Source organism: Miniopterus natalensis, chromosome 12 (assembly GCF_054644295.1).
Source record: "Miniopterus natalensis isolate mMinNat1 chromosome 12, mMinNat1.hap1, whole genome shotgun sequence".
Lineage (NCBI taxonomy): Eukaryota > Metazoa > Chordata > Mammalia > Chiroptera > Miniopteridae > Miniopterus > Miniopterus natalensis.
Window position 1 is genome coordinate 59,454,506 of NC_142092.1, and position 23,632 is coordinate 59,478,137.

The 23,632-nt window shown below is 41.8% G+C and overlaps 1 protein-coding gene across 1 annotated transcript in view; it reads left to right on the forward strand.

Annotated features, from left to right (window-relative positions):
- Positions 1-13,028, forward strand: part of C5 (complement C5) — a 75,844-nt gene extending 62,816 nt beyond the window's left edge. Inside the window, exons 34-41 of the mRNA XM_087823222.1 lie at positions 4,233-4,335; positions 5,313-5,387; positions 5,503-5,608; positions 6,697-6,780; positions 7,542-7,631; positions 9,858-9,941; positions 11,734-11,872; positions 12,430-13,028. Coding sequence (XP_087679348.1) covers positions 4,233-4,335; positions 5,313-5,387; positions 5,503-5,608; positions 6,697-6,780; positions 7,542-7,631; positions 9,858-9,941; positions 11,734-11,872; positions 12,430-12,568 — 820 coding nt within the window. The 3' untranslated portion in view covers positions 12,569-13,028. The remainder of the gene's footprint in view (positions 1-4,232; positions 4,336-5,312; positions 5,388-5,502; positions 5,609-6,696; positions 6,781-7,541; positions 7,632-9,857; positions 9,942-11,733; positions 11,873-12,429) is intronic.
- The last annotated feature ends 10,604 nt before the right edge of the window (positions 13,029-23,632 follow it).

Here is a 23,632-nt window from a genome sequence, read left to right on the forward strand (position 1 = left end):
GTTCACTTGTTTAAATGTAGCACATAACAGGCATTCTTAAATAGCTATTTACTGTACAGGACAGCTTTGTTTTTTGCTTATATATAGTTTTTCCTCCAGTTTTTGGCCACCTTCTAATTCAAACACTATAATGTGTGTATATTATAGTGTTTCAGAAAGATAGAGATGTAATGTAACTATCAGGAAGAGAAAAAGAAAATGATTCTCTCCTAAGCAGCTCCTACTCTTTCATTTAGAAAGATCACATTCACCCAGCAAAATCCCTGGCCAGTATCAGCCCGTGGTTCTCAGCTCAGGCTGCACATTGAAGACAACTGGAGAGTTGTTAGAACTATCCAGAAATCCAGCCTCACCCCCGGAGGTCGTGCTCATGGTAGCCAGGGTTCAGAGCCACTGATGCTGTACCCACTGCCGACTTAACTCGAGGCCTAAATTGGTCACTGTATTCGTTTCCTAATGCTGCCAGGTAACAATTTGCCTCACATTTACTACTTAACCCAAATGTATTATCTTACACTTCTGGAGTTCAGAAGTCCTATAATCAAGGTGTCCTCAGGGCTGCATTCCTCCCGGAGGCTCTAGGGGAGGATCCCCTTCCTGGTTCTAGAGGTCATTTTCCTCCATCTTCGAAGCCAGCAGCACTGCATCTTCTAATCTTTCTCTCTGACTCCGACTCCTGCTTCCATCATCACGTCTCCTTTTCTGACTCTCCTGTTTCTTTTCCTTGTAAAAGACCCATGTGAATTACATTGGGTCTGCCCAGATAATCCAAAATAATCTCCCTATCTCAAGATCTTTAATATAATCACATCTGCAAGTCCCTTTTGCTATGTAAGGTAACCAATTCACAGATTCAGGAGATCAGGACCTAGACATCTTTGGAGCCATTATTCTGCTTACCACACACACCATCCTAAAATGTTTATGAAAATGTAGGGTTCTGAAAATGTGCATGTATTCCTTAGAGATCACACAGAGTGAATCACTTGGTGGCAGAGCCAGGACTAGACCACAGGCTTCTTTACTCTTCTTTTCATCACCCCTCAGTATCTCCTGTTATGTTCTGTTTCTTTAACTCTTCTTATTTTCAATAACAGTGATTTCTATAGGCATTTTGCTGTTTTTACTTATAATCACACTTGATGTTAAAACACTCAGTATGGATAACTTAGAAATTCCATAGTGTTGTATTATTAAAGCTGAAAAGGGTTCTAGGGATGATGTAATCCCCTTTATTTAGAAACAAACAGGCTGAGACCTGAAGAGGTAAACTAACCTACCAAGTTCTCACAAAGTTAGAGGCAGAGCTGGGGCTTCAAACCTCAGACCCTGACACTCAGTCTAGTATCTAAACCACCTCCTTTAATCAATGAATCTTAAACCACTGACCTCAAGGAACAGCACATTATTTCTCACCTCCTCCTTCCCAGCTACTTCCTAGCTGTGTTTGTGGTCTCAGCCCAGTCACTGTCTTCTCGGGATTCCTTCACCAGCCAGCCTGTTCACAATCCCTCCTTCCTTCCTGGGCCAATTTCTGATCTCTGTTTCCCATCCCTCACCCTCCCTTATTGCCTAAGCTCTTTCCATTCAGTTAACCCTTCCCAGGCAGTTTCTTTCCTCCTGACTTCCATCCCTACTCTTGGGTACCTCTCTTCTGGGGAAGGGATGTGATCACAGTTGTCTTTAAATCCACAACACTTGTCATAGGGAGGTGTGAGCAAGCTAGTTGTGGGCAGAGCTAGAGTCAATGCACAGGACCCTACAGGGGGACACCTAGAGTGGGCATAAGAGGCACTCTTTGATAGTGGAGCTGGACACACTGCCATGAAGTGCTAAAGTGACCTTTGGTAAATCAGCTTACTTCTCTGGGCCTCTTCTGTAAAGGATATTGGATAATCTGATCTCAAAGTGTCCTCCAGTTCTAATATTCCGCAGCTCTGCTATGTACAGGGTGGGGCAAAAGTAGATTTACATTTGTTTGTATGGCAAATAATACAATAATTAATAAATAATAATACAAGAATAAACTCTGTGTGTTTTGTACGCACTACTGTAAACCTACTTTTGCCCTACCCTGTATAAAAAGGCTCTCATCAAAAACTCATTCATTTGAATTCATTGACAGCAGGCCTAACTCCAGATTGTTAATACACAAAAGAAAGCAAATAGAGATGTAATATTGAATATTCTATAGTTTGGTTTTTACACACTGGGGACAGAATGCTCAGAAAAGCCAAGTGGAATATGCTTTTGGCTCTGAGACGCTGCAGATACTTTGGATAAATTAGGAAAGTAACTGTGTAGTACTTATTCATGGGAGAAATTCTTTGCCTTCTAATATTCTCTCTCCTGATTAAAAAAATGTCAGCATACAGTTTCTGTGTTCAGAGCGTCTCTTTCGTGTATTTAGCTTTTTACAACCGCTGTTGCATTCATAAGAAAAGAAAAAAGGATTTTATTTCCTTCTCTTGGAACAAAATGCCTTTGGGAAAGAGTGCTGTCTTTGGCAGCAGGCAAAGGGCTTCTTGAAAGGAAGGTTTCTGTTCCACGGCTGAAACCATCACCATGGCAATCAGTCATCAAGGCTCCAGCAACTTTTCAGAGACACTTTCCACTCAGGAGGCCCTTTTCCACCCTGCTGACAGAGTATTTGCATCTCTGAGGAAGAGTTCTCTGCTTCTGGTGACACCCATCCAGTTGGGGACATGTCCAAATGCCATGTAACATTCCAAGTTGCTTTATATTTGGTTTAAATTGTTGATCTGGTGAAGAATGGAGTTTAATTTTTATAAGCCAGAAATTTTATTGTATTTTAAATTATTATGGTAAATATTACACCTAAACTTTGAATAGGGTCACTTTATATATGTTCTGTGAAGTGTGATTGGGGACAAGAGATCCTCTCCCAATACTTCTCATTTCATTGATAGTTATTCCTTTAGGTAAGATCAATTCATTTTCCTCCTTATAAAGCTGTTTTCCCAGTTTCTTCCTTTAATCCTGACTGCTCTTCCAAACTCCACTCTTATTTTCCTACCTGAGGAGGATATGTTTATTGATTTTAGGGAGAGAAAGAGAAACATCGATGTGAGAAACATCGATAGGTTCCCTCCCGTATGCACCCCAACCAGGGATCGAAACCACAACCTAGGTATGAATCGAACTTGCAACCTTTTTGGTGTATGGGACAGTACTCCAACCAACTGAGCTACCCTGCCAGGATCCAAGCCCTACTCTTGTATGTCCACTACCTCTGAAGCATCTTGAGGTAGACCTGGAACCTGAAACTCAGTCTTTGCAGAACCACACTCACTCTGCCCCTGTCAGTCCTGGCCCACCAGCTTACCCTTTTTTAAATTGTCTAACTGCTTAAAACTTTGGAATTCTAAAGATAAATTTAAAACACACGTTTATACCTCTTCACAGCTAATTTTAGGAATAAGAAAACAAGCTCCAAAAAGGGAAGATGATTGTGAAAATCTCTCAGTAGAACTGGGATAAAACCCAAGTTTCCTGAATCCCCATTTCAGTGTTCTTTTCTCTCTTACTAGGAAAAAAAACAAAACCAAAAACAGCAAATCTTCCATTTCCCTCCCCCTTGCCTTCCTCCTTAGCTTCTCCACAAGCACAATTCCTAGACAAAAGATTGTCCTTCAAACATTTTTTTAAAATAAAGTGTCTGTTGTGGAAAATTTAGAAAATAAAGAAAAGCATGGAAAAGAGATAATCACGTTTAATCTCACAATCCGGGGCGGGGGGGGGGGGGGGGGGGGGAACGACACATTGCTAATATTTTAGCATATTTCCTTCAGTATTTTCCTGATCGTGCTTATTGAGTCTTTTTCCAATACACAACTGATTTTTTCTTTGAATATGCTCTGTCGGATAAAGAACTAAAATGAGAATCGAGAGCGACATATGCAGCTCTGAGGCAAACCAGTAATGTGACCTTCAGCCAAGTGCCTTACTCTCATCCTCAGTTTCCTCAACTGGTTAATTAAGAGCTTACACTGAATGGCTTCTATGACCTCTTCAGCTCTGTTGAGATTATTGGTCAAGTGAGTAGAGTTAGTATAGATGACTAAAACGTCTTGCAACTTAAAATTCAGAGATTGCCATGCATATATTGTAGTGGAAATCCAACTTTGAAAATTAAAGCCTAGTAGGGAATATGGCCTCTTCTTAAAGATTCTTATCTATTTACTCCATTTTCTAATCTCTAATTATTTTAGCTACAAGCCCAGCAGACGAGAGTCATCATCTGGGTCCTCCCACACAGTGATGGATATCTTGTTGCCTACTGGAATCAGTGCAAACACAGAAGACTTAAGAGCCGTAAATATTTTTTAAATATTGTTATGAATTCTTGGTATTCTTTACTGTATTATTTCACAAAGACATTTCCTCTAATACATCACTTTCATAGAATCGCCCAGAATATTCTTTCCAAACCAACAATCTCCCCGAGTTTTTATTTTTCAGTGAAGTTGTTGCTGATGTGAATGGGTTTTTATGGCGTCATGAGGAAGGAATTGCAAAGGGCACACAAGTGGGGGAAGTTTAAGCGTAGCGGCATAACTTATTGGAGTGAAGGGACAGAATAAATCCTCGAGGGTGAGCAAACTCCAGCAGCAGCTGCTCCGAGATTCTTGATAATCCAGCATGTATTTTCCTGGTTTAAGGGACAAGCAGGCTGTCCTTCCAACGACGGGCTCTACGTCCCGGGCTTTCCCAGGCTTGTGTTGGGCCCTCCCCCTAGCCAATCCCTTTCCTGGATGTTCTGGGGTTCCGCACCGTTACCCAATCTGCTGCTTTTCCCAGGCTAGACTCCTCCCCCTTCGTATCGCCATTTTGGCTCCTGCTGCACATGCCCCAAAGTTCTGCCGCAGCCGTCGGGCTTCCGTGCCCGAGCTTTCCTCTCCCCGCACCGCCTGGCTTCTGCTGGGCATGGCCTAGGCACGTAGCTTGCCCGCTGTTTTTATCCTGCCCCAGTAGTCCCTGCTGGTGACCAGGAGCCAGTTCTTCCTGCCCGCTTTGGGGGGAGTCGGGCTTGATGTCCAGTTCCATTTGCTCCCTCCCCTTACTGACTAGCTGTCTACGCCCGCAAAGTGGGGACATACATATTTCCGTGGCACAAAAACTGTGAGTGCATGTGATAGCGTGCTCCAAGTTTCTCAAGAGAAGGAGCTGCTCTTCAACTTCTGTGAATAGGTGGCGTATATCACCGTGATCTAATATCTCCTTATTGGGTGAATGCATTTAAACCAAAGGATCATAAAATGAAATTCAAGCTTTTCCCTTTCCTCCCTTAGCTTGTGGAAGGGGTGGATCAACTATTAACTGATTATCAAATCAAAGATGGGCATGTTATTCTGCAACTGGACTCAGTAAGTTCCACCTCCCATCATTCTTTATTTACTATTACTGGTCAAAATGTACAAGCTAAAACATTATCAGTCTCTTTCCTTCCATAATTTCCTTAAACCTTGAATTTGCCAACAGATTCCTTCCAATGAGTTCGTTTGTGTTCGATTTCGGATAGTTGAACTTTTTCAAGTTGGGTTTTTGAATCCTGCTACTTTCACGGTCTATGAATATCACAGACCAGGTAACCAACTCTACTCTGAAATTTCTTCCAAGGACTACTTTGTATTCATTACAGAACCTTTAGAAATCCACTAGAGGCTTGTAAATTTTATGCACTGCCTCTCCCAGGGCTCACTCTTCACAAAAGTCCCAACTTGCACGTGCAGACTTCAGCATGACTTTGAGCAAATCATTTCACCTCTCTGTTTCTTCATTTTTAAAATAGCTGGATTAGATTGCTCCCAGCTAAATTCTTTGCCTCAGGATTATCTTCGTTGCTCATTTTCATTGCACCTCTCCTTTTTAGAGAAGCCCACTTAGTCTACAACTTCTTTAATTCTCCCAGAATCAACTTCTACTCCATCTATATTCTCATAACATTTTGCAGAGAGCTCTGTTAGAGTAGTTGTCACATTCACATTGCATTGTAGTTATTTATTTGCATGTGTTTCTCACCAGCCCCAGACAGAATGTGTCCCTAGTATCTAACACAGTATCAGGTACATAATGTGTAGTGATAAATGTTGAATGAATGAACCCACATTTGATCACTCTGCCACTTCTGAGAATATTAAGTGATTGGAGAGCTCTCTGATTCACAAGACGGATGACTCCACTTTGGACAGTTCGCATTCTTAGAAAATTTTTAGAATGAACCAAACTCTGACACCCGTTCATTCTAGTTTTAACTTCTGAAATCACGTAGAACATACTTAGCCCCTCCTCCCCTTGAGAGATAAAATACACACACACACACACATATGCACACACACTCCTTTTCTTCTCCAGCCTAGACAATTACAATTCTTTCAATAGACTCTCATGTAACATAATGTATTTCCTCTCATTCATGGAAACACCAAATATTTTCATTCTAAGAAATGAATATTGAACAATAAAATTTCAAGCACAGAAAGGAAGATAATTTTGAGGATAGAAGGGCCTATGCCAGGACAAGCAATTCAAAATTTAACCTCCATGGGCCTTACCTACAAAAAGAAGGGTTTGAAATTAGTGATCTCTAAGACCCCATGGATGAGATTCACAGAGTGGTAAATGTGTTCTACATTGCTCAAGCCTCCTCTCCTAACCATGCTTTCATTGCCACAGAGAAAAAGTGCACCATCTTTTATGGCACATCCAATAGCCAACTTCAGAAAGTCTGCGAAGGAGCAGTGTGCAAATGTGTAGAAGGTAAACTTCATTGCAGCCACTCATAATCTGGGGCTGATCAAGGGGAAGCTGTTTGACAAACTGTGGTATCTTAGAAGTAGAAATGCAATCTCAGCTGATTGAAAGCTGATTTCTTGAGCACTGTAAAGCTACTTTTCAACACCTCCTGAACAACCTGATGTTCTACCACACAGAAGTGGAGAAACACCATCCAGATGATTGTTGGCTATCAGAGGGATAACATGATGTGAAATTCTTACTTTTCACCTGGTCTTTCTCATGTAATAGGACCACAACCTAAGAGAAGAGAGGCTCCTCTTTCTTTCCCCTTGTCCTTCCCAGTTAGTGAATTCCCCATTCAGTCTTTTATAAATCCAAGGCAGCCTTCTTGGCCAAGAAAAAGACCCTGAACTCACAAATAATCAACTGACTTCATGAGGGTCTGGGTTGGGTTGGTTTTATTTTGTTTTTCCAAATCCTTAATATCTACACATTTCTTAGGTACTTGTTGCACCACTTGTATCTATAAGTCAGTGAAGTTATCATTTTATTCCTTCAGCATTGCATTCTAAGAATAAGTCTCATGTTCAAGATTTTGTTTTTATTTGTTTTTGCTTTATATATAATGTTTCACTTTATGGAAGAGGAGACAATAGATGAGTTTTAGGAATCTGGTACTTATAAGATTATACTAGATTGTCTCAGGGCTCATGGGCACTGTGTTTACTCCCATAGAGAGTGCTTCCTTACATTAACCGTTTACCATTTTTCACAAAATCCAGCTGACTGTGGACAGATGCAGCCAGAATTGGATCTGACAATCTCTGCAGATACTAGAAAAACAACAGCATGTAAACCAGAGATTGCATATGGTAAGTTCAAAAGTTCAATATATAGTTCCATTAAACATGACATTTTATCAATACATAATAAGTTAGGAAGATCAATAACTCTTTGTAGTTATTATGTGGATACAATAGTTCATGTATTCCTTTGAAGGAAAATGCCAGCAGTTTTCAGCATTAACATGCAAAGTTATTTATCCTTCAGCAAGAAACATGATTTTCATTAAAAATGATGGAAGTGATGTGAAGATACTTTACTCCTAAAGATACCATTGAATTAAAGGCACTGAAATATATTTAAAGAGAATTTTTGAGAAGCCTCAAAGGTATAAGATTTCACTACTTACTGTATTCTTCCACTCGATCGAACAGAGGCAGAGACACAGGTTGTTTTAGGGTTTGTGGGGTTTTTTTAAATCTCTTCAAAGACATGGTGAAAATATCAATACTAAATAATTTTTAATATATGTAGAATTTCAGTCCATGTTTGAGACTCTCGCATCCCCTTCTGGTTTTCCAGAGCTCAGTGCTAAATTAAATGCCCAAGTACAGTTGTAGTTTTATCTCAAGTTCCTCATAGAATTAGCTCCTTTATTTTTCTATCCATAGGTTCTAATGTTTATTTCTGGATTTTTTTAAGATAGAGAGCATGGTACACCATCTCAAATCTTTTCTTGATAATTGCTAGGGCATTATTTATTAATAAGAAATCAGTACAGTTGATTTGGTGCTAAGTGTTTACCAACTGCTTTTATATAGTTTCTCATAGGAGTCTCATAAGACACCTTTGAGGTAACAGAGGGTTCATCCTTATTTTACCAGTGAAGAAACTGAGGCTCGGGGAAATAAAATAATTTTCTCAAAGCCATGCAGGAAGTAAGTAGTAGAACTAGGAGCCATCCTGGTCTTCAGTATAATTTCCATTGTATTACACTGAATTCTCTTAATGGAAATACAGCCATCAGAATGAATTTTGTGTGGTTTATAGTCTTTCTTTCCTTCTAATTCATCTTGATTTTTTTTAAAAAAAGCTAAAATGTGGCCCAACTCAGCCAAGACCCACTGTAGTTTTTAAAATACATTGAGATTTAAAGAAAATACCATATTGTTTTAGCAAACAAAAATTTCATTAAATTATTTCTTCTATTTTAGAATGATTTAAATTTTAAATGTTAGAATCCTATTTAATACAGAGGATAAATGCAATCTGGATTTAATTTATTATATTAAAAAAAAAACTTAGCTGGCTTTTTGGGAGACTATGGGTTTTTACTGGAATAACAGAATCCAAACAAAATAGTTTCCTCTCTCCACCTATGCCCACTGTAGGTACATTGCTCATATTCACCATAAAGATTTATGAGCTTGAAACTCAGGACAGTGTTTATCTATTTTAAGCCACTAATTTAGAAGCCTTTGTTTTGCCACAATGTGTTCATTCTTCATCTATTATCTTTTCTTGAAAGTAATGAACTAAATCCAGATTGCATGTATTCTCTATGTTAAAATGGGTTTCTCATATCTAGCTATCTAGCTAGGATCTAAAAAATGTACAAACCTTTTGGGTCATTCAACCCCATCGCAAGCAAAAATAAAAGGATCTTTTTCTCAGGCCGCATGGAAGGCATGGGTCCCTTCAAGCTGGTTGTTCTAGAACTGAGGTCAATGCCATGGATCAATGCTTGAGTGAAGAGAACAGCATTGGGAGTAGCTTATGTCAGAGAGTTGCCAATCCAAGCAAAGATGAGTTAGAAAACAATCCTATCACAAACCAAAGATCAAAGCCAGTGGAGGTATCTGAGGAATGGAAACAAGAAAAGGATGCTCACAAGGCTGGCCTTAATGATGGATAATTGTGCAGAGAAGGAAGGAAGGGGCTTTTCAAAGTGCCCCTTGGGCATGACTCCACTAATCTCGCAGGATCAGAATCTGAACTTTATATCTAACAAAGTCTCATTTTGTTTGTTTTGTGTGCTCCTCTTTCAGCTTAACATTGTTCTTATCCTAGTCAGCCTGTTCTATAACAGTGGCCAGAACTAATGATTCTAAGTAGAATGAATCATTAGAGTAATGATCAATAAAATCAGACTGAGAGTATTTGGGAAAGCTTCTTGGAAGAAATAAGATTTACCTCAAGGTGCACATATGACCTTGCCATGCTTCATTTCTCATTTTTTCAACTAACTCTGGTTTCTGTGGACATGGCATTAGTGGTATTTAGCATCAACATATTGTTGTCTTCTTTTTTACCAGCTTATAAAGTTAGTATCACATCCTTCACTGAAGAAAATGTTTTTATCAAGTACACTGCAACCCTCCTGGATGTCTACAAAGCTGGTGAGAATTCACTCATTCATTTTTCTATTCAACAAATATTTAGTACTTACTATGTGCCAGGCATTTTATTAGACATGGAGGATACAACTTCAACAACACAGCCAGTTACTCTCTTCATAAAGCTTATATTCTATTTAAGGAGACACATTTTTAAAGAAGTGAAATTAAACAATTATAAAAAAAACTGTTCTGTTTGTAAAGTATGTTAAGAAACTTTTGCCTACATTTTTATCTTTTCATCCTGGGTGTTCATTTTTAATATATGTAAATTTTATTAAGGAGACACATTTTTAAAGGAATGAAATTAAAAAATTATAAAAAAACTGTTCTGTTTGTAAAGTATGTTAAGAAACTTTTGCCTACATTTTTATCTTTTCATCCTGGGTGTTCATTTTTAATATATGTAAATTTTATTAAGGAGACACATTTTTAAAGGAATGAAATTAAACAATTATAAAAAAACTGTTCTGTTTGTAAAGTATGTTAAGAAACTTTTGCCTACATTTTTATCTTTTCATCCTGGGTGTTCATTTTTAATATATGTAAATTTTAAATTTATATAAATTTCAAAACACCACACACTTAACAACTTACACAAGAATTGATGCACACTAACAATAAACCAAAATAAAAACAAAACTATTTAGAATTAAGGGCAACTGTGTACTTCAAGGATAATAATAAATTGGTGTTTCTCCTAAAACACAGGGTGCTTAGAGTAGGTGAGGATATAAATGATAAAAAGATTAGTGATTGTTGAAGTTGAGGTTAATTAAGTATCCTCTTCTCCTGAATAGGCTTGAAATTTTCCATAACAAAAGGTTTTAAAAAATAATGGTAAGGCACCACACAGCCACACTGCTAATCATGACAGGGAATGAATTGGCAAATAGTGCTGAGAATGTTGTTTATATATTGCTGCAACAGGAAGTCGTCGGAAAAGCCTAAGAAAATTAGCTTAAACTAATGTGTGTACACTAGAATTTGTATTACTAATTAAAGTTGATCATTGACACAGTTACTATTGTATTCTATTTGCCAACATGTTCAGAAGTTTTTCAGGATTTAATAATTAGGATGACACTGCCAGAGTTTGACAGCTAACTGGAGATCAGTCCTGAGTATATAGCAATGAATTAGACCCAGTCCCTGCCTCAAGAAGTTCCCAGCTGAGCTGAGGAGACAGATATGTGGAGTAAAACATTGTGGTAGAAGTTCAAGTATAATGGGAGTAGGAGGAAGACAATATGTAAAGTTTTCCAAGTCTTCTATATGTCTTCCACTTTTCTACAAAATTTCCCCTTGCCAGCTACCAACTACTTTTTAATTTTGCTTTACAACATATGGAGATAAATATTGTTCAACTAGAAAGAGGTTCTTTTAATTCCTGGTTCTACAAGAGTAATAATAACAAGCAGATTTATAGTGCTTACTGTATATATAGTTCTAAACACTTTTCATATATCAACCCATTTATTTGCACAACAGTTCTACAAAGTAGGCTTTGTTGTCATGCCCATTTTTCAGATGAGGGTGCTGAGCCCTTACACAAAGAGCATAAATCATTTGTCTAGGGCCACACAGCCAGGAAGTGGCAGAGCTGGAGTATAACCCAAACACCCAAGTCTGAAGCCTTAACCATGTGGACACTGTTGCTCTACAATAGCCATTAGCCTCTCTATATAAATTTACACTCACTAATAAATAGCCATGAGGGACTAGAATGCTTAAGAGAGTTTATAATTGTGACACTGTAACATGAATGTGATAACTTTACTTGTATGCCTCTCAGGTGAAGCTGCTGCTGAGAAAGACTCTGAAATCACCTTCATTAAAAAGGCAACCTGTGTTAATGCTGACCTGCGAAAAGGAAGCCAGTATTTAATTATGGGTAAAGAAGCTCTCCAGATAAAACACAATTTCAGTATCAAGTAAGTCACTACTATTTTGGATTCTCTGATCTTCCCTCCAAAATTGTAATTTATTTTTAAATATACTACATGTTTTTTATGTGTCCTGCTGTTAACCAACAAACCATTAGGAGCATAAATGAAATAATATGAGTTTAAAACAAAGAACTATTTAAAACCATTAGGTCAGCTGAGGACTCACTGACAGATAAACTGAGGGCCTGGGTCTGAAGATGAATCTGAGTGTGTTCATCCGAACCCCCTATACCACATCTGCTCCCCCAATAAGTTCTTGGGCTATTCTGTTTGTAAAGAAAAATGTTTATGCATTTTATTATCATTTTAAAAAAATAGACATTGGAACAGATGTCATTCCTGCCTTTAACTGTGAGAGCACCAAGCAACTTCACAACCTTCAGGGGCCTGCTGACCTTCCCACAGGGAGGCGAGTCCAGAAGAGTTTGGCTGACAGCCTGACTGACCCCTGGGGACCTGAACAGCCTGAGCTCAATCAAATTCAGCTCTCCTCTATCTATGGCCATCATCACAAACGCTTCGTTTTCATTTTTTCTTGGCAGGTACATCTATCCATTAGATTCCTCCACCTGGATTGAATATTGGCCTAAAGACACAACGTGTCCATCATGCCAAGCATTTTTAGCTAATTTAGATGAGTTTGCTGAAGACATCTTTTTAAACGGCTGTGAAAATGCCTGAAAAAGTTCATCTGTGTACAGTTTTCAGTATGGATTCCTGTTGTTGAAATTTCTTTCTCCCTTTTGTTTTTTTTAAACGTTCACAGCTGGTCCTATTTGGAAAGCTCACTTAGAATTAGTGGCACTTGCTTTTATTAGAGAAAGATTTTAAGAGCTGTAACTTTCTGAAATAATATGGCCTTGGGGGCATGGAGACAGATACTCATTCCAAGGTTATTGGACACCAGAAGCAATAAATTGGAACGTCTCCTAAAACCTACCACTCAGGAATGTTTACTGGGGACAAAAGAATAGCCCATTGAAATGTAGTATCTTATAAAAACATGGCCTTAGCTTAAAAGAAAATACCAAGGAACAGAAAACTGATCATTAAAGCCTGACTTTGCTTTCAAAATGTGTGGAAAAGCATGTTATTTTATGCTAGGTCAACTTCACCCACACAAAGACAGGCAAATTGAAAGTGGTAGAGAAGGCAGCAGCAGAGACCTGAGAAGGCCTAACCTCGGAGCCCTAGGAGCCCTCCGCAAACGGAGAAGGTAGGAGAGTGTTCTTGCCCCTCCCCTTCTGTTGCCCTCTCCTTACCCCTTTTCGGGTCCCTCTACCCCTTTCCCCTCCCTCCCAGCACACATGTTTCCCCAGGCACTCACTCTTGCCAATAATTCCTCTCCTGGAAGACAGGCCCCTGTGCAGCAATCTAGTGAAAAGAAACTGTGGTGTAATTAGGAGACCTTTGTTCTAGCCCCAGCTAGGTGTCTGAGCCTCTGTTTGAGGTTTATAAAAGAGGATTTATAACAGGAGGCTCATTTTTAAATGACATTTTTCAGCACATTAGAGCTCTCATATATATTCCCATTTAATGTCTCAAGCATCTCACAAGGTACAGGAATTATTATTATCCTCATTTTACAGATGAGGACATGGAGGCTCAGAAAGATGAAGCAATTTTCCCAGCCCAGTAAGGGCAGAGTTGGTGACCCATCGCAAGGCTCTCTCTCAGTATAAGCACACCCCTCCTCCACATCACTGCACCACCACAGTGCTTGTCAGGTTTCACTTTCTAAGACGAAGGCAGGATGCAGTTGGAGTTTCTCAGACATGTATAGTTTAACCAGCCCCACTGAAATATCGCCAAGAAAGTATGAAGATAAACTCTGGATATAACAGAAACAGTGACTAAAATGCATTCCCTTTTTGAAAAATCTGCATTTTACCAGTTAGGTAAAACTGCAGGAAGCCTTGCAGTGTGCCCTGTAAGTAATACTAAGATTTTCCACTTCTAGGAACTAAGGATTTATTTTTGTTAATGTCAAAGCTCACATCGTAGGCCCTCCCTTGGCAAAAACAGCCAACATGTCCAATACACCCAAACTCTCTGCCAGTAAGGGGTGAGGGCCCCTCCAGAGCAGGCCTGAAGTGTCTCCCATCACCTTCTTTCTGATGCAGGGTGGAGGGGACCACTGCAGTGCTCTAGGGCACCAGAGTCTATACTGTTGGGTTGCCTTCTACCTGAGCACTGTGGCAATAGGTTGGGCCACAGTGGCTGAATTCACCCGCAATGCAGCTGAGCTTTCAAACATCAAAGCAGGCCTTTGTGAGTTAGCCTGGTGCCATTTAAAAATCCGCCAGCTCCTCTTCAGCTAATTCCTATGCATTTAAATATACTTCCTCAGTGAGGCTTTTGTGTTCCTCCAAACAGGCTAGGGCCCTTACTCAACCCTGCACTTCTCTTCCAAGGTACTTGCAATTATTTACTTAATATATTGCTTAGTATGCAGCTTCTGGCTCCACTGTAAGCTCCATGTGGGCAAAGTGTGGGTCCATTCTGTTCACCACTATCTCCTGTGCCTGGTACAATGCTGGAAACATTACAGGGACTCAGTAAGTGTTTGTGGATTCCCCAGTAAGTGTGATTTTCCAAGGTCTCGTCCTGATTTTTCCCCTGGCAGGGATTTGGGACAAGCCTCTTCATCTCATTGGTGGCAGATAAAACAAGGGAGTTGAAAACACTAATATCTTTTTTATTTTTAGTTCTAGGAAGATATTTTATAATTGTGAAACAGAAAACAAAACTGCATGGCATGTAAGCATCCAAATGTTGGGTATGGATTTCTTTCTGTGAGTGTGAAAGGAACCCAGAGCAGTGAGTGATTGAGTGAGCTGGGGGAGCTTCTGGAGGCTTCCTGGAGACAAATGGGCAGGATTTGTGTAGAGACAGGTGGGAAAAGCGTAAGGCAGGTTTTGTCTGGGGGTCAAGAGAATGGTTTAGGTGGTATAGATGAACACTGTTCATTTTAATAGCTATATATTTTAATATGTATAGACAGTTCCTGACTTGTGATGGTTTGACTTACGTTTTTTCAGCTTTACAATGGTGCAGAAGTGATACACATTCAGTAGAAACCATACTTTGAATGTTGGTCTTTTCCCAGGCTAGTGATATGTGTCATAATACTTTCTCATGATGCTGGACAGCAGCAGCAAGCCACAGCTATGTCAGCCACATGATCATATGGGTGAACAACCAATATTATACAGTGCACTGTGTTGCCAGAGTTTTTTGGATATTGTGTTCTAAGCATGGTCAAGATAGGTTAGGCTTAGTAAACAATGATGTTCGTTAGGGTAGGTATATTAATTACATTTTTTACTTACAATAATTTCAACATATGGTGCGTTTATCGAGACGTAACCCTCATCATAAGTTGAGGAGCACCTTTATTAGAAAAAGCATAAGTAGCACATAAGAGCCAAGATATACAATTTTTTAAAAAATAAATTTATTTGTCATAAATTAAGTTTAAGGAAAAGTTTTTGGTTTGTTTTTTTGTTAATCCTCACCTGAGGATATTTTTTCCCATTGCTTTTCCTCAGCTCCAATTTCTCTTGCCTTAGCATCAACCCCTCTTCCATCTGCCCCTGACAACACCAACAGAAAACACACACACTCTCTAACCAAACTCTATTTCTAAATTATATGCTCAGTCCCCTAAAAAGCAAAATTCCAAATTTGATTTAAAGTTCAACCTTTTCTCCCACCCAGTGCTTGTTGCAAGTAGGACCCCCTATAGTGGATATGGACAGCTGCCTCTCCCCACACCTCCCTCCCCAGTTTGCTGTGACTTCTGACTTCTCCAGGGCTAGAGGGGTGGGGTAGTGAGGAGAGGCAGAAGAAAGGGGAGCAGGAGAGCTCTTACCTGACGAATACTGTTGTAAGAAGGCTTTAGAGATGACTCTGTGGGGGAGTATGCATGGAATTCTCAGACAGTCTCCCAGGCTCTGAGGACTGCTCACCCGTATGTGGGTGTCACACTACCTTATATCCCATTCACTCCTTCTGCAGCCCTAGGAAGTCAGTGGTCCCTGGACCTTGGGCTTCCCTTTCTGGAATGCTGTCTTTGGGCCTTCATATGGCTGCCCCTTCTTGTCATGGGAATCTCAGCCTAAATGTCATCTTATTTAGTGACATTTGAAGGACCTTCCCTGACCACCCAATCTAGAGCAGCCACTCAGTTCTCTGAGACCTTCAGTTTTCTGCAGAGAATTTAGTAAAATTGTTACTTTTCTCGTTTATGTGGGTATGTATTGTCTTTCTCCCCAATTATAATCCCCAGGAGGGACCTTGTTTATCTTTATTACACCATCTAGAACTGTGTCTGGCACATAGGAGAAACTCAATAAATATTTACTGAATGAATAATCCTGCACAGAAGATCTTTGTGTACAAACTTCTTTTTCTCCCTTGGGGAATTTACTTTATATAAATAATCCAACAGGAGAAGGGTTACTGGATCAAGGGACATAAACATATTTTGGCTCTTGAAATGTACTGTCAAATTGCTTTGCAAAGAGGTAAGATCAGTTTTCATTTGTTAGGCAACCTTTTGAATCCCAAGTGCCAAGACAGTCATTTCTGGTTTTTTGGAGAGGGAGGGAGGGAGGGAAGGGGGGGAAGGGAGGGAGAAAGAGAGGAAGGGCATGAGGCAGAAATGAGGGTGGCAGGTCAGGGATGCTGTCACTGGTGGGTGAGGGTGCTCAACAGCAGCAGCAGCAGCAACCAACCTACTTAGTAGGCCCCCTATTCCAGTGCCTCTTGAACAGACCTAAGAGGCCTTCACATCAGTTCTTCCAGTGTATGGCCCACTTCTAGTCCATGGGAGCAAATCCTATTCCCAAACCTACGTTGGGCGCTCAGGCTGATTTGAGTAGTGCTGCCTCTCCTTTGCCTTGTCTGTCTAAGATGGCACCTATCTCTCACCCTCTAGATTTCTCTGGGGGCTGTCAGGTGCCAGCCTACCATGCCTCCCCATCTTGGACTACAGTAGACGTGCTCAGCTATCTTGACTTGAGAAGGGGAGACACACAACAGCTCTCTCTGTCACATCTTTGTTCAACCCTAATCTAATGACAGAGCTGGGGTCTCAGGGCTCTTTCTATAGCACCATACTGCTAAGTGGTATAAAGGGCTAGCATGCACACACACACGCACACACACGGGAATCAAAGATGAATCCAGCACTGCTTCTCGAGGGTTTCAGTGTCTTAGGGAACATGACTCTCAAAGGTTAGCACAAGGCAGGATGGTTCCCACTGGGCACAGTGGAGAAGGCTCCATGGAGGAGAAGACCTTTGAGCGGGGTCTTGAAGAATGACATCTGGATAAGCTGAAATGAAGTCTTTCAGAGAGAGGAAATAATGCGAGCAAATGCCCGTTGGTGGGAATGAAGGAAGATGTGCAGAAAAGCCCCGTAGGAGATCTGTTTAAACGAGACAAGTGGATGGGAAGGCCAAGCTAGACAGAGCAACAAGATAAGGAGGCTGGCCTTTTTCCTGCAGGGAGAGAGGAGTTTTGAAGGTTTTCAACAGGGTAGCAAGACGGAGGATGGGTTAGGGAGGGCAGTAACTAATTCTTAGTGAGATGTGTTCTTCATTTCCTGTGTCATTAAGCAGAACCCCATTAAGAGGAAAAACAAAACAAAAACCTTCCAGGACTTGCTTTCTTTTTCAGAAAAACCCTTGGCCTTTGGAACCTCTCATGAGTTCAGTTTATAAAGACATCCAATCCTGTTTTTACTGCGAGTTGAGGGGCTTTTGCACAGCGTCCAGTCCCAGGCCCCTCTTCCCAGTTCTGGGACCCTCAGCTTCAAGCCTGATGGGGCTACTTGACCCATCTCCCCTTGGCCGCCAACGCAGCCCTCTGGAAGAGGCCAAGGACAGGGCCTTCCCTTTCTGAGCAGGAGGGCTGTAAAAACCTTGCCCCCCATGAGCCCAGCCAGAAAATCTCCATCCTGGGCCCACTGGAGCCAAGTTGGGAAAATCCAGAAGGCTGCAGAGCCAAGAACACAGCAGGTTTGGATTCCAATTTTTTCCCCCCACTTCCCTTTCTGATGTTGAGACCTTGCTCAGCTTCTATATCTTAATCTTTACACTGGAAACAAAGCTACCTACTTCACAAGGTTTCTGTGAAGATTAAATGTGAGAGTTTGAAAGCCTAGCTATAGCAGATGCTCAATAAATATTCTTCCACTCCTCCCAACATCTCTCTGCATCTCATTTTCGTTGCCTATTAAATGTGGTGGAAATTCAAGGATAAAGTTGAATCTAATAAAGTCCCTCCGTCTCTTGTCATCTGCCCCATACAGAGGCCCTGGGGAGAGCAGAGGGCCTTTCTCTGCCGTGTCTGAGCTCTGGAAGCTATTTCATTATTTTCAACAATGAAAAAAATCACAAAACCTGGCATATACTTGGCCTGAGCCTACACCCCCTCCAACCTTTTCCCAGTACCACCATCTGACTCAGTTTCCCCATCTGTAAAGCAGTTGAGTGTGAGACATGTCCTCTCCTTCCCCACTGCAACTGGCCACAAGGTTGAGAAGATGGTGCCCAGCAGAGGGCGCTCGGAGTACAACCTCCGGGCCAAGGCCCTGGGGAAGGGCACAAGGCCAAGGAAAATGCTAGTGGAAAAAACGAAGAAAGGATCCAGGTTTATGAGTCCCAGACTTTGAAAAACAAAACTGCTGAGCTGTCTCCTGAGTTAGGGAAAAAGAACACCACAGCCGCCTTGAGATTTCCAGGAAACAATTTGTGAAGGCTTTGGGCAAGGCTGGCCAGGGGACTTGAGGAGGCCCAGCTGGGTCTGATGCCCTGGGAGGTGGGGAGTGGGGGTGGGTGGTGTTCTTGTGAGAACGTGAGTGTTCGGTGTTCTGGGGCACGGTGGAGTTACGTGCCTGTGTGTGGGTTTATGTGTGCCTATGCGCAATCCCACAAGTATTTGTCGAGCACCTTCTATGTTCCACTGGGCACAGTGCTAGGTGATGGGGATGCAACAGCCATTAAAAGTCTCTGAACTCACAGAGCTGAGTTTAGTGAGGGAGGCAAATTAGAAGGCATTTCAGTTCAGAGTGCAGGCGCCTGGGAGGCTGTTTGTGTGGCAGTTCAGAACACTGGCTTTGTGGCCAGGCAGCCTGGGATGCAAGTCCAGCCACTAGCTACAAGACCTTGGAGATCCCCAACACTCAGTCTCCTTAACTGCAAAATGAATATATTACAATGGCATCCTAGGAGATAACATGTGCGTAAATGTTCAATGACTGTTTCCGTTACGTGCACACAGGTTCTGTACCTGGATAAACACATGCAATGTGCAAAGTCCAGGTGAGCTCCATGTGGGGCATTAGCTCATCTTCTTAAGTTGTATATATGGCGTGCCAGGCTCTACCAGAGGTCACAAATAGTGGTCCACAGACATGGTTTGTGGGGAGGATTTTGTTTTCGTTTTTCTTATGGAATGTTCTAATAATCAAGACACTTCACATAAAAATCCAGATTTCCAGTTTTTCTTGAAACCTTGGAAGATCTGGCTGTCCTGCAAGCATTTGCATGTGTATGCCTGCATGCCACGGTCTCTACTTCCCACTGATGTGTCCTTCCCAGGAGCACCCTCTCTCCTGGCCAGTCTCCAGGCCTGTCCTTGGAGGAGTTCCAAGGTGGCTTGGGAGGGCTCCTGTGCAGACATGTTCTCTGTGAAAGGAGAAGCAGGACCAGGCAGGAGCTGGTGCCAGGGATCTGGCCTCCCCAGGCAGCTCCAGTTTCAGCAGTCAGGGGGCCAGGGAGAGCTGTGGGCCCTACCCCAGGCTCTCTAGCTGTGCGGCTGGACACTGGTTACAGAAGACAGAAATCAAGAATGGCAGCTAGACAGAATGGGTTTTTTTGTCCATCAGATTTTACATCTTACATTTCCTCAATTATAGTTCTAAAGTAATTAAGGCAATGATCTCCCCAGAAAATGTTGCTAGCTGTGTATACTATGGTTCTTTTAAAAATGAGCAAACTGACCCATGGTAGAAGCTAAAAATGAATTTGTTAAACACATTTTGGGAACTCACAGATGTGAAAGGTAGGAGTGATATTCTCCTGGGTCCTCTTAAGATGGCAAATCGGTCCCTCTTAATAGGTATTTTCTATGCCCCCTCTACCAGCCCCACCTCCGGTTTACAAGATTTAGGCTGGAGCCTATAAACACAAATATGCTGTGCTCCCAGGCCCTCCTGTGGAGAGATATCCAAGGAAAAGTGAAAGCAGGAACAAGAAAGAACAGGGTATTATTGAGGCAATTTGGGACAAAAGGGCACCAGAACATAGAGGAAGAGGCCTCTGGACTTCTAATTTACTATGCAAGCTCCTACCCCTAGCTGGGCCCGGCTCCTCTTTTGTAAGAGGAGAAAGTCCTACAATCACATCCCTCCTGCCCTCAGCTTGGGCATTGCAGGAGGGAGCGCAGGCTGTTGCCTGATTCTCAGTCTCTTACTCCCCACCCACATTCTTTTTTTATTGGAGAGAGAGAGAAACATTGATGTGAGAGTGAAACATCCATCAGTTGTCTCCTGCATGCCCCCTATCCAGGATCGAGCCTGCAGCCCCGGCACATGCCCTGACCAAGAATCAAACCGGCAACCTTTCAGTGCACCGGACAACGCCCAACCAAATAAGCCACACCAGCCAGGGTTCCCACCCTACATTCTTGCTTCCAAGTTTCAGCTTGTGCTAGGAATTCATCTGGCTTGAGCTCTGGGGAAAAAAAAAAAAATACATCACAGGAGGTTTTTTCACATTGCTTTTTCTTAAAAAAAAAAAAAATCAAAAAAATCTGGAGTCCCAAAAGACCAGGCATCTAGCAGAAGCTTCCAGCATCTGTTATAAAAGTTCCTGGTCCAGGTGAGGAGAGCAGCTCCTAAACCAGTGGGAGAGCTGTTCCCCTTCCACAGCACCGGGGTTTGAATGGTTACAGGGTTTGCTCTGAAGCATTCCTCAGAGGTCATTCTCCCACTTCACAGATAAGAAAAATGTGACACCAGCCTGGGTGGGACTTTCCCCCGAAGTCTGCAATCAACAGCATAGGCAGATATCCCAATTCCTGAGTAAGAGCTCTTCCCACTCCCTGATTTCTCTCTCAGTCTGAGTCCTCCGGACAGAGTGAGATGACCACCAGGCTGCACCTTGCCTCATCCAGTCAGTGACTGCTGCCGAGCTAATGGCTGAGTTATTCTCATCTGCACCAGCCCAGAGCCCAGGACATCCAACCTCACAAAGGTAAGTGTGAGGGAAGAACAGTAATTCCATAGCCCAGCCAAGGGCCTTGGAGGCCCAGGGTATCCACCTTTGGGAAAGTCTTTATGGTAAAATTCCATGAAAGTAGGAATCTGACACATAGCTAAACCGGTCTCTTAGAACAGGGCACCTGGGTGGCCAGAGATGGCAAAGAGAAACAGTACGTTGGCTAGTAGTAATCCAGAGATATTTGCCTTCCTCTTTACTGGCATCTTAGGAGCTTTTCTTATCAAAGGTCTGCCAAGCAGTTCACCTGGACCATGTCACCCTCCCCATGAGTACTACTGGCACTCCCATCATATGTTGAAATCCCCATTACACTTTCAAAGTGGCCAGTCCCACAAATAATTGGAAACACCCCAGGGACAGTTCTGGAGCCTACTGTTCAAAGAACTTCAGAGGTGCTTTGTTTTTCCCCTTAAAATCTGGAAATCTGTTGAGATGGGGAAAATCACCAGATATAGAAACTCCCTACAACAAACAACTCCAGATTTCTTTTCAAAGTTTTGTTAAAATGCTATTTCTAGCTTTGTAACACCCTGAAAAATGCCAGGCCAGCCCAGCCTGGCGTGGCTCAACAGTTGAGCATGGACCTGGGATCCAGGCAATCGGGGTTCGATTCCTGGTCAGGGCACATGCCCCGGTTGCGGGCCCGATCAATAACTCTCTCATCATTGATGTTTCTATCTCTCTCTCTCCCCCTCCTTTCCTCTCTCTGAAATCAATAAAGATATATTAAAAAAAAAAAAAAAGCCAGGCCAGAGATAGTTAAATGTTTTCTGATGGTGGTGAAATCATCATTAACTATTGTTAACTTATGGATAAATTCTTGCATTTTTAATCAACACCAAAGCGGAAAAATGCATAGTATAGCTATAGTTTTATAAGACCTTTTGGTGTATTTCTTTGTTTTATTGTTGATTTGGCTGTGTATAAGTTACCAGAGGGAGGTATTGAATTTGGGTTGAAGAACCCAGTACCATTTGGTCTTCTAATCTACTAGGTGACTGATAACCTGTAATCCTCTGTTTAATTAAATTTCCTTCTTCAGGAATCAGGAGTTATCAGAGGAGATTAAGATGATGCTCACAGGAAAGCTGTTCACTAATTGTTTTCACTAAACATAAGCCATGGATATGACAGGGATAAGGCATGATGCTCGCAATGAAAAGAAGGAATATAGGGCAAAATTGGGAACTTTTGGGTTTTATAAGTAGAGGGAGTAATAGCCCATTCGGGGCTCCATGTTTTAACGGTTGTTGACAAACAGGAGCATGGCTGTCATTAGCTGACTAGACGTACTCAGTTCATTCACATCTAGGATGTAGCAGTTATGAGCCTTGCCTGACTCATTCATAGCTATAATTCGGGGCCTTGCTCATGACCGAACACAGTATATGCCTTCACAATAAATACGTATGGAGTGAAGTCAATGAAAATGTCTGCAGCAACTGTGACCCACCATCCATCCCTTTTACCCCTCCTTGGAGCCTACCTTCCTCCAGACTGGACAATTTCCTCTTCCTCTCCCAACCTGCCCTCAGGAAAGACTCTCCTCCTGATACTTAACAGGAAGCTTGGATCACAATGACTGGTTCCTCCTCTCTCCCTGAAGCAGATATTGATCTGTATCTTCTTAAAGAAATGTCAAGAATTAAGAGGCTGGGGAGTGGGCTGGCGTATTGACTGGGATAGGTTGGGTGGCCCCCTTCACCTACCTGTACCACAGGCCTGGGTTTTGTCAACACAGAGTGACAGTGTTCAAAAGATCCAAGGGAATGTCTGTTCCATTCTTGTCACCTGACAAATGGGGAAACTGAAGCCGAGGGCAGGAAAACAACTCACAGTTTGCCAGTGGGGAACCAGGTGAGATCCCAGGTGGTCTGAACAAGTGGAAAAACCATGCAAAGCCCTTCCCACCCCCAGTGCTGCCAAATTTTGGCTGCTTAACCACGATCAAGTTACTGAACTCTTTAAGCCTTACTTTTCTCATCTGGACAGAAGAAAATAGTTTTCTAACCTCTTCTTGGTGATTTTAGTGAATGGACTAATTCATGTGATACATTCAGAGCAGTCTCTGATATTAAATGAAGGGTAGTCACTGTTATTGTCACTGTTGGTATTTTTAGCACAACCATGGACCACAATCCTCCAGATGCTTATGCTCTAATCTGGTTCTGCCTCCCCCAGGCCAGTGTAATCTCTTCCTCCTCTAATGCCCTTGGCTACCAGCGTCCTGAACTATAACACATGGAAAGGTAGTTGTCAGAGAAAAGCTTGAATGGCTGGGACAGCAGAGGCAGGTCAGCCCACGTGAGAATCCCAATTTTCACATCTCATTAGGTTTATGATTTTCTTTTTTAATTTTTTTTTAAGGTTCATGATTTTCAAACTGTGTCCCTGGAGCCCAGAGGTCAGGATGGGGAGGAGAGAAGCCCAGTGCACACACTCCCAGCCACTT